At 45.7% G+C, this 17,706-nt stretch overlaps 1 protein-coding gene across 1 annotated transcript in view; it reads right to left on the minus strand.

Moving 5' to 3' along the window:
* pxdn (peroxidasin) overlaps positions 1 to 17,706 on the minus strand; it is a 131,331-nt gene that overhangs the window by 64,135 nt on the left and 49,490 nt on the right. The window contains exons 8-11 of the mRNA XM_080750606.1: positions 12,627 to 12,744; positions 9,108 to 9,277; positions 3,520 to 3,792; positions 1,832 to 2,107 (exon numbers count right to left, since the gene is read on the minus strand). Coding sequence (XP_080606732.1) covers positions 1,832 to 2,107; positions 3,520 to 3,792; positions 9,108 to 9,277; positions 12,627 to 12,744 — 837 coding nt within the window. The remainder of the gene's footprint in view (positions 1 to 1,831; positions 2,108 to 3,519; positions 3,793 to 9,107; positions 9,278 to 12,626; positions 12,745 to 17,706) is intronic.

A 17,706-nucleotide genomic window follows, 5' to 3' on the forward strand; every position in this document is an offset into this window, starting at 1 on the left:
CACTCTGGAGCTTAAAACAGACATTCGAGGGTGACAGCTTTGGTTATGGGTTTTGTGTGCACTGTAGTTTTACAGTGCCGGGGCCATTATGCAACATGTACTTTTGGGCCATGTTAACAGGCATTACTACATGGAAAAACATGGTGTCATCTGGGGATTACAGACTTCCATGCTTTCCTGGCCCGCGCCAAGCCTGTAATTTTGGCTACACACAGAGTGTATGTACAGTACACGCGCGCGCACACACACACACACACGAGAACCGGGCACAAAGCAGTGCACACACACACGTGTACACAACGCAAATGCATACACACACATTCTCTCTCTCTCTCTCTCTCTCTCTCTCTCTCTCTCTCTCTCTCTCTCTCTCTCTCTCTCTCTCTCTCTCTCTCTCTCTCTCTCTCTCTCTCTCTCTCTCTCTCTCTCTCTCTCTCTCTCTCTCTCTCTCTCTCTCTCTCTCTCTCTCTCTCTCTCTCTCTCAAACACACCCAAAAAATAAAGAGGAACAATTGTCCCATTTGCACACTCACCAGGAAATGTATTTCTACATGCAAAGGTAAAAAAATGCGTGACAAATTTCCTCACATGAAATGCATACAGACAAAAACATAATTACAGTGCGGGCACACGCACACACACACGTGCACAAACACGTCTGTATTGTTTCACTCTAATGGCAGGTTGTCTAATTTGTGTAAACGACAAATGAGTGGATAGAGGATACAGCACTACTCCTCCCAACCCATCTTAACATCTAATACCAGCCTGCCATCCCCTCCTCTTATACAAATACACCGTGTTTACCAAACCTTTGACCCCACACTCAAATGTGTCTGGCGGCAAGAATCCATTGATTGATCGATTTATGTTTATTTTACCGTGACATCACAACTACCTCACTACCTTGGACGAAGCCAGATGCACTGCTCATAAGCCCCTTTTCCACTGACATGGCCCAACACCACACCACACCACACCACACCACACCACACCACCCACTTGTGCCAGGTTTACCACTACAAGGACCTGGGTAGAGTGGTGTGCACTAAATGTGGTACTAAAAAGTATCCACTCCAGAGTAGGTCTGAGCTTGGCCAAACACTTCATAATGACTGATCACTCACCGACTTTTCATTTAGACCACAGGATATAGTGTATTATAAATCTACAGGAGGCTTCTTTACACATACCTTGCCCTTTAAAAATGGCCACCAAAGTGCCAGGCTGCCACAAGTCTCCTTAGACGTCCATGTAATTCATAGTGCACGGATCATGCACGCCCCTGCATAGATCATGCAGCTTTCAAACAAAAGAATCCGCTTGGAAATCCGTTCAGGCATTCATGAGATATCAGCCATTGTGTTAGGGTTACTACATCTCCTGACATAATGTACTTTCAGGTCGGACCATAACAAAGTCACATACATATGCATCGCATTCACACGATGTTATTTAACTATCATCTCAATATTTAATATCAATGGTCTTTTGTCAGGTGTGTGCTCTGAACAAAACACAAATAACTCATCCTTATTTCACCAATAAGCCATCCTTCATTACCAAATGTAAGGTAAAAAAAACTGAACAACAACAATAAAATAGCCTTCAGAATGAGACAATGGGGAACAAGGAATCCTGATTATACTCTGTACAAAATATTCTTGTTTGACGGTGCTGCTTTATAACACAATTTAGGAATGTTCTGTGGGCCGTATAACATTTGTCCTCAAGCCGCATTTGGCCCCCGAGGCACACTTTTGACACCCCTGCAGTACAGTAAATGTACTTAGTTACTTCCCACCACCGTGCAGCACGTGGTCTCTCTCACCTCTCTGCTGGATGCTGAGCTGCACGGCCGTGCGCACCGTGCCCACGGCGCTGACCGCCTGGCACTCGTACTGGCCCTCGTCGTGCGCGGCCACGCGGGTGATGCGCAGGGCGCCCGTGGACAGCACGGCGTGCCGGCGGTCCAGCGGGAGCGCGCTGCCGCCCCGCGTCCAGGCGATGACCGGCTGCGGGTAGCCGCTGGCCTCGCACGGAAAGTCCACCGTGTGGCCCTCCAGCACCGACTGGTCCCGCGGCGTCACCGTGAACTGGGGGACCGCTGGGGGGAGGGGAGGAGAAATGTTGGTTTAAAAAATTTGCTAAAAATATTTTTTGAATAGCCAAAGATATATAAATGACAGATGTTTTCCTGGTCTTAATTGGTTAAGTGTGTGTCATTCACCCCGTCATATTTTGCTTTGTTATAAAGCAATGACTGACAGAGAGAGAGAGAAGCAATTTGAAACACAGGAATAACAAATACATTCATCAGCAGCTATTAGCATAACGTAGAATTTATAAGTGTTTCCATTTAAAACATCGTCATGGCACAAATAATTAACCTTATTGTCTCCGTTGGGTGGAAAACTCCTCATGTCCAAAAACTGTTACTTTACAAATTCAATTTTAAAAATAGCTAAAGTAGAAGTTCTACCAGCTTGTGGATTTGCTAGCTTTGATACTTTTGTGAGACGCCGTATAGTACGACCAAGTAGGACGTTCATTCAGGAAAATGGATGAAAGTTACGAATACGGAGATAAGAGTTTCTGCCCGACAGCAACGACGTCTATACAGGGTTCCCACACATTTTTACCAATTAATTTCCAAAACTTTTTCAGAATATTTAACCCAATTTCTAGGACTATATAACAATAATTCAGCTCAATAACAGGTCGCTTACTCCTATGTTCTCAACCTTTTCAGGCCGTGACCCCCGAAATAATCATATTTGTTGCGAGGTGTTGTGAGCATGTAGATCGGCTATTTTCACAATTTCTGCCTCTAATATTTGACAATTTGGCCCATGTTTAATTTGTCATTTCAGAGGTATTAAAGGTGATACACCATGAAATTTCACTTTTCCTATTTTAAAACCTTTTTTTGGGGTCCCACTAGCACCTTCTATCCTCACAAAGTCCCATTTCTGACCATTGTGTCTTTCTCTGGTTTTGGGAAGGCGGAGGTTAAAAGCATCCCACGGGTTCTCAAAACAGGCTGTCCAGATTTGCTGCCGTCGCTGACGTCAGAGACGGGGGGCAGCACAGTTCAGGCCAAAGGTGGTACTGCAGCTGAAAATGCTCTGAGAGCCATTCAAAAATGAGAGAGGCTCTCTATTCAGGAGTGGTAATTTAGCCTCAAACCTTTTGAAAAACGTTTTTGGGACATAAACAATATGACATAAATACTTTTAAAATGCATGGTGTATCACCTTTAACAAAATCAATAACCAAAGACAATGCACAGCTATTTTTCCAGGACCTTCCAGGACCCATGATAAATTCTAATACTTTTCCAGTACTGGAAAAATATTTTTCTGATTTCAAAATATTTCCAGGAATTTCATGACTGTGAGAACCCTGGAGGATAAGATCGGTTTTCCCTCAAACATTAGAGCCAATGCAAGGTACCCGCAAGGACATTCCAACAAAAAATAAAACGTGCAGCGGGCCCTCCCTTTCTCTCTCTCTCACCTTGCACGATGATGTAGGCCGTGGCGTGGATGGTGTCCACGTTGTTGGAGGCGAAGCAGGTGTACTGGCCGCCGTCGGCCTGCACCACGTTCTGGATGAAGAGGCCGCCGGACGGCGTGATGTTGACGCGCGCGTCGCTGGGCAGCGGCGTGCGGTCCCCCTTGGTCCAGGAGACGCGGGGCTGCGGCTGGCCCGTGGCGCTGCACTCCAGCGTCACGCTCTCCCCCACCAGCACCTCCGTGTTCTGGGGCTGGATCACAAAGCTGGGCCGCGCTGGAGAGGAGGAGGACGGGATGATGATGTTGTTGTTGTGGAGGGGAGGCGATGGCGGTGGTTGGCGGAGAAGAGAGGAGAGGAGGTGAGGTGAGCAGGGGGAGAAAAAGAGAGATTTGGTATTAGACATGATTTGGTATTAGGAGAGTGCAAGAAAACAAGTTTTGAATGCTTTAGGGCAGTGTGTTCTCAACCTGTGGGTCGTGATTTTGGGGGGTCCCCAGATGATTAACTTTGTGTGCAACATTGTTTTCTCACTCAACAGTACACAAACCAACATAAAGTTTAAGTGTATAGACTATAGGGTATATGCACATTTCTAAAGTGACAATTTAAGGGCTTTTTAATACCTATAACATGACAAATTAAACATTGGCCACATTGTCAGATATTAGAGGCAGAAATTGGGAAAATAGACGATCTACATGCTCACAACGCCTCGCAACACGAGGCGTTGTGACAATGTAGATCGTCTATTTTTCGACAAAAGAACCGTGTTATACAAAATACAAAATGCCTCAACTCTTAGTGCTCATCAGGGTGTGGGGGTCCCCAGTTACAATATGATTATTTGGGGGGTCGCGGCCTGAAAAGGTTTAGAACCACTGCTTCAGGGCAGTGTTTCACAAACGTTTACATTTCAAGGTCTCTCCTTAACGCTGACAGTGTACAAATGGAACCAAATGGACCTGTTCGGGTCCATTTGTACACTGTTACTGTTACAGATTTGTATGGGTCAATTTAGACCCCCATAAAGTAACCCACAGAGTCCCTGGAATCCACTTTGAGAAACACTGCTTTAGGGAGCAAGTATGAGTCAGCGAACACTGTAAAAGCCTTAGCATTACTCTCTATGGGTGAAGAAATGGAACCAAATGGGCCGTTAAATTAAAGTCATACTGTGTAACATTTTCAATTAAAGAAAGGTCGTTTTGATATAAATCTTTCACTAGTATATATTTATCAAAATAACCAATTCCACATAAATGTGTTTTTGGACAACTTCTGTAAACACAAATTTTTAGCCATGAGTGTCTGGCTCCCTCAGAAAACATTCTTGTTGCATTCCAAAATGTCCTCAGTGCAAGGACCGTTCAGCATAGTTTTTTCTTTGGAACGGTACTTGCCATGATTTTGTTCTGGTAATCACAGTTCTTACAGACAACAAAGCTGCAGGAGATGTCGCCAAAAAGACAAAACTAAACTAAATGTAACAAAGAACTACTTAGGATGTTATTAACAAGGAACGTGTCAACCCAAATGTAAGTGAAACCGCCAGGAGAAGTTATATGTTCTCCCCACTGAGAGACATTTTTCATTCAAAATATGCATCATGTGTCTCAGTGTCTGTAAGGTATAATCATTCAAAGATTAATTTGAATGTGACTGTAACTAAAACGTGTTTCCATTTTAAAACATTGGTATGGCGCAAAGAATGAGCCATATCCTCCCTGTCAGGTGAAAACCTCAAGTCCAAAAGACGTGAGCTTATAGATCTTCTATTTTTGAATAGCCAATGTATAAATAGATAAAAGGACCCCTGGGGCTCCCCGGACCTCACTTTGAGAACCACCTGTTTAGCATTGCGACGCATTGTGAGCTTGTAGATCTGCATTTTTTTGGCAAAGAGATATGGTAGAGAGTGAAAAAAATACTGTATCAAGTACATATATTATAATTACGTTTTATCAATAAATGGTAAATGGTACAGGATATGCAGCTCTGCAAATAAAAGGTGAATTGATCCCAGTGAGTGCATGACGGAGGACGATCGTGAGTCGTGAGTTTGTCATCACGATAAACGATAATATCACTTATCGTCCCATCCCTACTGCACTGCATACGACCAATGTGTACACCACACTGGGATTGGGCCCGCGTCCATATTTGGCCAGTGATTACAGTGGGGTCGGGGGAAAATATGTACACAGGCCCAGGCGGCCCGGCGTTTACAATCACACAGAGACAGGAAACAGCTCCACATCTGCTCTCAGCGACAGTTCCTCCTTTAACGAGGGGACGCCCCTCGGGTCGCCCGTCACCCGGGCGACGACCCCGGGGTCACCTGGGAGAGACGGCCCCAGTTAATCTGCCCTGTGGGGAGGACCATGAGTGGGCTAAACCCATAGATGTGGAGCGGCACACTGCCATTTAAGTGTGCGAGTGTGTTGGGTGTGTGTTTTTATGTGTGTGTGTGTGTGCGCGAGTGACTGAGTGAGAGAGAGATGTTGTGTAAGAATGCATGGACATGGATTTGTTTGTGTGTGTGTGTGTGTGTGTGTGTGTGTGTGTGTGTGTGTGTGTGTGTGTGTGTGTGTGTGTGTGTGTGTGTGTGTGTGTGTGTGTGTGTTAGAGAGAGAGAGAGACAGAGAGACAAAGCACGGGTGTGCGTGCATGTGTGTTAAATAGAGAGAGAGAGGGAGAGGCATGGGTGTGCGTGTATGTGTGTGTGTGTGTGTGTGTGTGTGTGTGTGTGTGTGTGTGTGTGTGTGTGTGTGTGTTCTTTCCATGCAAGCCAGCAGGCTTTGCTCAGGGCTCAGTGGCACATCCCAGTTATTTGACCCGCCGACCCCTGCAGGCGACCTGGGTGACCCTCCCAGTGAACACACACCAGGAGCAGAGCGGTGCACCTTGCAGCTCCACTCACACCCCTCTCATTAACAGCACACTATCCTTACACTCTCATTAACACACTATCCTCACATAACACATTAAAAGGCACAGTTAAACGTTGGTAGGGGTTGGCGTGAACACTGCCATCCACTTGGCTTAGAACCCTTTTTAAAACTATAGCTTTATAGCTAGTGCTCAGTGTGAATGGCCCTTTAGTCAAGTTATTCTTAATCCTGCTCCAATTCAGTCGCTCTGTCAATTAATCTCTCCCCACACGTTGTTGTGCTGCCACTGCTATACCCTGCTGACTCAACTGCCAGCGAGGAGCCCCTACCGGGAGGATGTAGCACCTCCTCTGTCCAACTCCACCTCGACCACCTGCTCTACATTCCCTACTCCTAGGGCATTCACGAATAGCAAATTTTAGTATTCAAATTATTCAACCTCAAAGTATTCGAATAGTCTAATATTCAACAGGACTGGCCAAACTGTCAAATATTAAGTAAGCAAGAGGCGAACATTGTGAAAATAGCAGATCTACATGCTCACAACGCCTCGCAACGTGAGGCGTTGTGAGCATGCAGATCGGCTATTTTCACAATATTTATCTGTGGAACCGAGTCACATTAAATATAATACCTACAATTCCAAGTGCTTGTCAGGGTTCTTATAACTTCCTATCTAGCCAAGCTTTATAAACCATGAAGAAATATATATACAGTATTTTTAAAGACAAAACAAAAAAAAAAAAAAAAGCAAATATTCGATTTCGGTGAACAACGTCGAATAGTGACTTTGATATTCGAATATTTGGTGAATGCCCTACCTACTCCAGCCCGTGGAGGTACGTGCACAGTCTGCACATGCAGCGACAAAGACCATCCTTCCCGCCCGTCTTCCCTCCCCCAAATCCCAGCCAATTGTGTTCATAGAGAGACTCGGTCAAACCGGATGCTCCATTGTGGGTTCGAACACCTAGCCTAGACCCTACGGAGGTGGACAGACTTAGCCTGGCTCCAGCCAATAGACCCGCCCACTCTCTGAGTGAACTGCATCTCTTGGTCTGGATGTGTCATATGACGTGTCTCTTGCTACCGAAAGCTTCTCAAACCGACCGAAACCGACCAATGAAATCAATGCAATGCGGAGGAGGGGCGCGTCTAACTTTTGAAAATCAACAGAAACAGTGGAGGGAGGGGTGGCTGCGTGGCTCACCAGAGTTCTTAATTGCTCCCTCTGAACTTCAGAAGGGCTCCGAACTGCAGTCATTGATTGAGCCATACAAGTGTCGAATAGCTCGTTAGTGATTCTCTCTAATCAATGAAACATCAAAGACAGTGACCTGTTTGGTGCATGTCATTGAGGGGAGGGGGAGGAGGGAATGTTTTGTGTGCAAAAGTCAAACACAACCCCTCCCACCAGATCTCTTGTGATTGGGAATTTCAAATTTTAAATCCCCTCCCCTTTTCAATCAAATAGAATGGCCACAAGTTCAGACTCAAGCCCCAGCGTAGAGTCTGAAATCAGGCTAGGACAGACTGGACATAAACCACCTGACCACCCTTTGTTTCCTACACTTTAACACAACTGCTGCCAAAAAAACACCCCTTTGTAGGGCTTCTCTGCCATGCCCGAGGAACCGGAAGATTTAATAAGCTTTAATTTTTTTTTTAATTACCGAACTAAAACAGGTTTCTACACAGACACATTATTGAGCAGGCCGATTAACATTGAGGCCGCAAACCGGAAGCGGATGGTCTGTCCTCTATTCCGGCCCGTTAGCTTTCTGTGTAAACACCACGGCTTACAGATGGAGAACGGATTGATCAATTTTCAACGTTTAAACGGATTTGGAAAGCTGATGGAATACGCGAACACACGATGCATAGCAGTGTCCGATCGAGCACGATGGGAACTGGATTAGCGCCCACGTTAACAGGTAGGAGAAGCCAGCAGTGAAAGACATAGAAAAATCTTCGGTTTCCTCGGCCGTAAACAACCAATGAAATTATGTCACCAGACTTCAACAAACAATTCACAAACCTACACAATAAAATCCTCCATGTTGCTGCATCCATTTGTAACTCAGAGTGTACAGATGGAACGAAATGGACCCCACCTGATTCCATTCGAGTTAAACTAACACACAGGACATGGTACACAGATATATATACACACCAGGCCTGGAATTTCATCATTTTAGGGGCACGGTGTTGTCCATTTTTGAGGGCACAAAGGCCAAATGGCAGGGCAGGAAGGCCATCAAATAAAACAAGATTTTAGTCCATTGAAAGACTTTGTTGAATCTAAGGGTTACGGATGATAACCTAATCTGCAGTGAAATAGATAAATTATGGTATTTACAATCTGATCCATGCTCAGCCCTGCACCAATCAAAGTCACTGGATTTGTTTAAAGATGGGGACTCGGGAGTTAAGATTTCAGAATCTCAACAAAAGACACTGGTGTCTACATGACAAGAAAGAGACACCGGTGTCTACTGTCTACATTTTGACAAGAAAGAGACACATGAGAAAGTCGTACAGTCAGCTGGGGCAAAGAAGCCACTGTGGCCTCAGGGCATGCCATTTTTTTTAGGGGCACAAGGCCAAACTGAGGGGCAACGGCGGCCATGGCCTCCATGGCCTCCATGAAATTCCAGCCCTGACACACACTATCTATTTATAAATGCAGTTGCTTACAGGGTGCACCAAAATAGCGGAGCGTGACCTCTGAGGTTTTGACCTCGCCCGCCACGTTCCTGGCCATGCACTGGTAGACGCCCTCGTCCGTCTCCCGCGTGTCCTGGATCATCAGCGTCCCGTCCTCCAGCAGGTTCAGGCGGCTGTCGTCCCGCATGTTCAGAGCATTACTGGACAGACAGGAGCACAGGGAGAGACAGAGCATGTTCAGAGCATTACTGGACAGACAGGAGCACAGGGAGAGACAGAGCATGTTCAGAGCATTACTGGACAGACAGGAGCACAGGGAGAGACAGAGCATGTTCAGAGCATTACTGGACAGACAGGAGCACAGGGAGAGACAGAGCATGTTCAGAACATTACTGGACAGACAGGAGCACAGGGAGAGACAGACCATGTTCAGAGCATTACTGGACAGACAGGAGCACAGGGAGAGACAGAGCATGTTCAGAGCATTACTGGACAGACAGGAGCACAGGGAGAGACAGACCATGTTCAGAGCATTACTGGACAGACAGGAGCACAGGGAGAGACAGACCATGTTCAGAGCATTACTGGACAGACAGGAGCACAGGGAGAGACAGAGCATGTTCAGAGCATTACTGGACAGACAGGGAGCACAGGGAGAGACAGAGCATGTTCAGAGCATTACTGGACAGACAGGAGCACAGGGAGAGACAGAGCATGTTCAGAGCATTACTGGACAGACAGGAGCACAGGGAGAGACAGAGCATGTTCAGAGCATTACTGGACAGACAGGAGCACAGGGAGAGACAGACCATGTTCAGAACATTACTGGACAGACAGGAGCACAGGGAGAGACAGAGCATGTTCAGAGCATTACTGGACAAACAGGAGCACAGGGAGAGACAGAGCATGTTCAGAGCATTACTGGACAGACAGGAGCACAGGGAGAGACAGAGCATGTTCAGAGCATTACTGGACAGACAAGGAGCACAGGGAGAGACAGAGCGGGTTCAGAGCATTACTGGACAGACAGGAGCACAGGGAGAGACAGAGCGGGTTCAGTTGGCATCCTGTAGTATTGTGTATTAAAGCAATAAGCCACAAGAGGCGAGAGGGTCGGAAACACTCGGCTGGCGCCTCGTGTTTCCCAACGCCTCTCAGCCGGTGTATACTACCCCGGTAACCACAAGCTTTGAGTGGCTTATTGCTTTTCAAAAACGGTCACAATATTGCAACATGAAAATCATAGACATGTACCAATTAAAGCTGTTCTATTTCACTAATAATTCACAATAAGGTCTGCTCTGCAAGAATGTATTTCCCGTCCAGGCAGCAGAAACGACACATAATTGGTGCACTGTGGTGTGGAACACTGTGGAAAGAAATAACGCACCTGGGTTTGATATAAACTGATTCAAGGTGTGGGTTATAGTCTCAGATATACCACAACAACCAGCCAATCAGAATCAAGGAATGGAACTAGCCGTTTTAGAAAGTTCGATATACCAGGTGTGCCATTTGAGAACTTCACAGCTCTTCCATTGACAAGTCGGAGGATTGTCAGAAGTGTCGAAGGGTGACACTTCTTATCGGTAACAAAAGAGAAGAATCTGTACAGATTATTGACTTCTTTGGATATTCTACTGTTGGACAGATAGTTTCTTGGTTTACCAATGATTCTAGATTAGTTTTTCTATGCATTTCATGTTTTACCTTTGTCCTTGCTTACTGTAAATCGCTCTGGATTAAGAGCATCTGCTAAATACCAAAATTGTTATACTAATAAAACACACATTTTCTTAATGTCCCCCAAATGTTCACATATGCACACAAAAACCCTTTTGATTGGTCGCCAATTAAACCAGGCAGAGTCAGGAGTAGACTGAGGGACTCGAGTCTATAGAAGAAAGGACTCCCCAACATATTGGAAAAATATGTATTGGGAACAATGTTTCAGTACACATTAGGTTATTGTGAATGTGTACTGATTTGAAACATCAGGTTATAACCTGAAGAAGGTATGTGTATACCGAAACGTTGCTCTGGAGACAATAATGAGCCTCTTACTAGGCCTCTGGTCTTAAAAGTGGACAGTTTGTCATGCACAAACATAAGGATTATTCTGGTCATTGAACCAAAAAGAGTCTTCTCTTGAAGACAGCAACTTGCAAAGAGCCTGGTCTTCAAGATACCCAAGGGACCAGTGCCCATGTAAATGTCAAAACTACTTAACACCTTGACGTCCGAAATAGAATGGTGGTTGGTAGATTAGCCGTGAAATTTCTATTATTGTATTGTGATCTGAGACATAATATTATGTTTATAAACATGACCCCGCAGCCCCTCCATCTTGAACAGCGCCGCTGTTTTTTCTTTTTTTTTTTTTCCCAGGCCAGTAACTCACCATGATTTTCTCGATTTCCGTTGGGATAGAATGGGGGTTTTGGCCGATCGTCGATGTCCCCGTGCGTTTCGCGTGCGCGATCCTTTCACGTAAATGTCCCCGCAAATAGTCCATGTGTGACTGAAGAACAGAACTGAAAAGTTTCGCTAGCATAGCCCCAAGCATGGCTGCTGTAGGAGCTCGAGTGTGCAGACAGCAAACGGATGGCTGGGAGTAGCCTTGGAGAAGGAGAGGCGCTGACGTCACCTCTGCTTCATGCACGGTCTGCATGAGCTATCAGTGCACGAGTGGTGACTAGGGAAGGTTAGACGATCGCCGATTTTCGGATCAAAAGCTTTTATTCCGGTTTTAAAGACAAAGTCCGGGAATGTACGACGTGGCTGAGAGTCCCTGGGGGGATGTGCGATATAGTACGGTTTTAACATTAAGGGGCTCCCCGTGGCTTAGAAGGTGTTAAAAAGAATGAGAACCCTCCTTCAAAACCGCCATAAAGAGACATTTTCAAACTGTACCTAGACAAGCCTTCTAGTTTGCCAAAATAAATTATCCCCCGCGTTTTTCTGTATATACTTGTATTGCTCCTAGTACTGTGATGTCTTGTATAGTAATCTATATCTTTATGCATCTTGATGAATTGAATACATAGGACTACAATGGCACTCGGTGCCGCGCAAGTGTTTGAAAAACCTATGTTTCTATGTCAGCAATCTGTCAACGAAAAGGTCCTTTTCACTTAACTGGAGTTCAGTTAGTCTGTTCTTGAGAGACTACTATGTCAGTGGTTCTCAAACCTTTTCATGTGAAGGACCCCCAAAAAGATATGTATTTGTCCACGGACCGTCGGACCCCCATCTTAAAATATCTAGTTCCAGGGACCACCCAGAAGCAAAATTTGAGTTACAAACGTTCGCTTTGAAAATACATATATTCAAAGATTCGCACACATTTTGACGACTTTTTCAAAAATAGCAGATCTACAAGCTCGCAGCGTGGCACTCGGTGCCGCGCTGTGAGCTTGTATATCTGCTATTTTTCACTGGTTAAAGCATTCAATAACTTCAGGCCTAAATGGGTAGTGAAGTATTCAATCAATCAATCAATCAATCTGAGGCTCTGAGGTCTCTCCGTCCTAGTGAAATGTGTCTCACTTGTTCCTGAGCCAGATGATCTGAGGTTTGGGGTTGCCCTCGGCCCGGCAGGTGAAGTAGACAGTGTTCCCTGAGGTGACGTCCACGTCCTGGGGCTGCGACGTGATCCTGGGCACCTCTGGAGGAGAGAGAGAGAGAGAGAGATGGAAGGATGAGACGCTGGATCAACCAACAGGACTGTCACGATTATGACATTTTACATGACGATTGTCACTCAAATTATTGTGATTAACGATTTAATTGTGTTTTCGTCGTTGATCATTAAGGGCCCTCCAGGCGATACGCGGTCACCGCGTCCTAGTAATTCATTTTCAATGAGAGGCGGGCGGCTATTTTGGCCACGCAGAGAAGTTTAGGGGCGGTGAGGCGAGCGGGCGCAGTCCCGTGAAATCCCCACGAGAGTGCTCGTTTGTGCACCTCCTCCAGAGGTGCGTACGCGGGTGGTGAGAGCTGGATTGTGCTCATCTTTGTGACATACCGCGCAGCGTTTACTCGCTGAGCGAGTGTGTTTGTGTCTCACCGCGGCGCGGCCGCCGCTGATCTTAGCGGTTTCCGTTTGGATTGTAGGCTTTGAAGTTGCACATGGAAGATATGACACATAACCTAAATATACTAAGAAATTACTGACATATTGGACAACTTTATGGTTAAAAAAAGAACATTGATAGTGGAAATAGCTGATCTACGAGCGATGCAACGTCTTGTGAGCTTGTAGATCTGCTATTTCCACTATTTTTGAAAAGTGAACATTTTTCAACATGGATATGATGTGTCAAACGATTATGACAAAATAATTGCGATTATGTCAAATCATTGTGATTAGACGATTATGTAATAATTGTGACAGGCCTATCAACCAACAGTTTTTTTCCCCACAGTTGGTCGATTGATTATAATTTTTATAATAATATGTACAGACACTGGGACGGTTCAAGCATCGTGCAGATTACAGAACAAGGAGGGAAATGTTATTTCGCAGCTTCTGTGCAGGACAGGGTGGCGTTAAGAGGTGATGTGGGTAGCGGGTACACATGAGGGCATATCTTTCTCATATATTCTGTCTTTCCCACAAAGCCTCGCTTAGAGAGCTGGAGGCCATCCTACTGACCAGTCTCTCCCAGGGTGCAGGGCTGGTGATAAGTAATAATGCCTGGGAAGACAGCCAGACAGCCAAGGACAGACCGCAGACTAAAGCCAACCGCTGGCATTCTTCCCCTCTGCCAAAGATCTCAGTACATTATTATATATAGACTATCAGGCCTGGTATACCAGTAAGACGCCTAAGGGCGACAAGCGACCTCGCCCTTTATGTTTTGGCCTTCTGGCAAGTGATGTATATCGGACCAGTTACCCATATATGGCGACCCCTGGTACCCATATATGGAGATCCATGTACTGTATATGGAGATACGTATGCTGTGAGACCCCAAACATGCTTACTCAGTTATTCGTTATGTGAAAGTCCTATGAAGTCTATGACAGCTGACATCATACATACAATCCCTTTTATGCACATATACGGGCATTCCCATATGAAGTGTTCATCTGTTAGATATGGGCTTAATGTTGATGACAATAGGGATCTCCATATAAGGGCATATAAGGAATTCTGTTAGTGTGGTTCCCCTGACATCACAGTGATGTCAGAGTGTAAAAAAGCGTACACGGTCACGGTCACGGACGGACGGACAGAGACATGACATGCCTTTTCTCATACCGGTCGCAATAACTAATAGAGGTGGCTCTGTCAGTGTGTGTGTGTGTGTGTGTGTGTGTGTGTGTGTGTGTGTGTGTGTGTGCGCGCACTTACTTGTGAGGAGACTTTGTACGTCTCCTCAAAAGTAAACCAATCACAGCTCTTGCCATGTGCCTGACCCCATCAAACAGAAGAAATGGCCGGTCATACAAGAGCAGATGTAGATCCGTCCGTCACCACACTAGGACACACACACAGGCCAGTATAGCAATGCAGCTTCGTCACTGAACTATGCGTTGTTGAGAGGCTTCGTTCACAAACTGCACACATGTTAACTATTGATGGCTAATGAGAGGGCAGGAAGGACACACCGTTACTAGACTCTACAGCAGTAGTGGAATTCATCAATATCATCTTGATATTTTTGGTAAAAAGGTTTGGTGTAGAGGGTAAAAAGAGCAGACTAAGTACAGAGTGAAAGGTCAAGTTTATTAAGTATTGACGGTTCAAGTAGTTAAATATCTGAAAACACAAATTGACACGAATCCAAAATACACTGATGATTGTGCTGGCAAAAGATGAAACTATATGGAATCTATGAACAGGGTCCCTGCTTCGCCTCTCTCTAAGGGGTCCTTGGCCTGAAAACGTTGAAGACCCCTGCACTAATGAATAACGCCGTGGGGAAGACAGACTCCCAAGCGCGCAAAGAAAGCTGGGACTGAAGCGTTAACGCAAACATTTCTGTCCACATGGAGTAAATACGGGACCAAAAGAAATGTCCCTTTGAGCCCATTATCCATCTCACCACCACACATGAACACACACGCACATCTGCAAGCTCACACAGTGAGCCTGACGACCTGCAGGGAGAGTTATGCGCTGTAGGGCAAAGTGATCCTTCAAAGGCTAACCCTTGTGTGTATATATATACAGTATATATCGTCACTGTAGGGCAGAAACCTCGTATCTCCAAGTTTCAAATTTGTAAATCTTTCCGCAAAGTGAAGCACTGCTTCATCACACAAGGCCTTTGCACAAAAGTAGTGAAAACAGCCGATCTACAAGCACACAACGCCTCGCATCATTTTTAAAATCACACCCAATGTGAAGTGAGCGGTGGTCGTGCTTGCATAACGTCTTCAATTGGTAATTGGTGATGTAATACAGGCCACACACACACACACACATTGCTATGGCAAAACGCTGAGGAAAAAGACTAGGATAATTAGTGATGTAATATGGCTACACACACACACACATATTGCTATGGCAAAACGCTGAGGAAAACACATTGCTATGGCAAAACGCTGAGGCAAAGTGAATACAGATAGGTCTAGGTCTAGGATGTAATTGGTGATGTAATATGGCTACACACACACACATATTGCTATGGCAAAACGCTGAGGAAAACACATTGCTATGGAAAAGTGGCTACAGACACACGCACAGCCACTCTATGGAGCGGTTTATCACCGCTCAAAAATGATAAATACAAAACAAACGGTGTTGGACATACAAGGTTTCCTCCTGACAACGACGATATACTGTATAGGTCCTCGGCGCAACCCCCACAAATGGGGCCAATTTAGGGGTCTCTTGGGTTAGGACAGGAGGGTGCTCCTGCACACACAAATCATCCGTGTGGGAAATCGTTAGTGTGTGTGTGTGTGTGGGTGGGGGGGGGTCATAAGGTACAACTGACCCCCATTGGGAGGGAACGTGGCTGGGTGGTAAACTACAGTTATATAGTCTCTGTCAGGTGGAAACCTCATATGTCCAAAACTGTTAGTCGATGTTGGGGTGAAAATAGACGCTTCGTGGATGCGTTTCACCAGCGCTGCTTCAGCAGCCTTTGCTTCTAAATAGGCAGTTTAAGCAGCCTGTTTCTACAACCGCGACGTGAGGCAGGACTACGGCTGCAATGACGTAATCGTCATAGCATCGACGAGGTCCCACCCCCTTTACTGAACTCTTTGGTTTCCATGGCGACGCGTATCCACAAGTTTCCAACATCCCATCGTGCAGAAATTGGACGGAGCTTCACAACGGCTGCATCTGCTACGCGACGTGAGCCTGTATGTCTGCTGTTAACCGTAAGTGTGGTGCAGTGTGGTGCAAAACATTCTCCTGTAAATTCCCGCGGAAAGAGGTGGATACGCAGCAGACATTGCAGCCACAACATGGGAAGGGAGCTTCTGGCGTAGTACAGACGCCTGCTACGGCGGCAGGTTTATCTATCGAGCACTGATCATTTCCGGTTACCGTTGTCAAATGCTGTAGCCGTCAAAAGTTTAAAGTCGCTGATGTCTGCGCTTTTGCGGCGATAGTTGAGGCTTCTTTCACTTTCTCGCTGAGATCTTTGGCTGCACCACCTACAGCCCTTCCGTTGCTCTGGCCCTGGACGAGCTCGCCGGGTTTCGAGCTTGCGGCTTTTGATGCTTCTGCGCAACGCTGTAGTCTGATCAACTTGGGCATTCATTTACAAATTAATTAGTCACTGTTGGCCTTCGTTTGTAGTGCTGTCAAAAAAGTACCGGTCATTTGAGGGAAGGAACCCTGATGTCTCCCATGACAAAGGGAGATGAGCAATGGATGCTCGGTTCCTAACTCAAAATCACACCTCCCCTCCCCATGCCATTTGTAGCCATGCTGACTGCAAGTGTCTGAAACAAAGAAAGTAAAGAAAAAAGAAACACGTCTTTTTAGTTGAAATCAAAAATATGTTTTTGCCGAGGTCATATGACTAATTGTAAATTAAGGGATGAGACAAACTCATGCACTCCACTGTCAACAGTTTCTCTGGCTCTCTCTCCTACCCCACACAGTGTACATGTGGTACTGTACATGTGGCAGACACATTGCAATGCAGCCTGTATGAGCACAGTCTCTCTTAATGGTCCTCTCTCTCTACTAACGTACAAACCATGCTCCATAAATCTGTGCACCATTTGCGAGCAGCGGCAGCAGCGACGGCAGCCCGACCAAAACCAAAGCCCCGCGTGGAACACTGAACTCTGATGACTGTGTGCAGGGGTGTCGCACCAAATTCTGGGCCCTGGGTACAAGGATTCACTGTGGGGCCCCCCATGGACTGGGATCGCATTATTACACATTATTTTGTGCTTTAACTATTGAAAAATAGCAGATATACAAAATATCTGATATTTTTGAAAAATCCTGAAAATTTGTGAAATTCTTTGAATATCTCAAATCCGTCTAAGGTTTTTTTTGTCAGTGGTGCTCAAAATGTTTTATGTGAAGGTCAGTGCCGCGCTGTGAGCTTGTATATCTGCTATTTTTCAATAGCTAAAGTATAAAACAATTAAGGTCCCTCCAACTTGGGCCCTAGTAACTCAGTCCCACTCCCCCCCCCCCCCCCCC

Source organism: Nannobrachium achirus (genome assembly GCF_963921795.1).
Source record: "Nannobrachium achirus genome assembly, chromosome: 20".
In the NCBI taxonomy this organism is placed as follows: Eukaryota; Metazoa; Chordata; class Actinopteri; order Myctophiformes; family Myctophidae; genus Nannobrachium; species Nannobrachium achirus.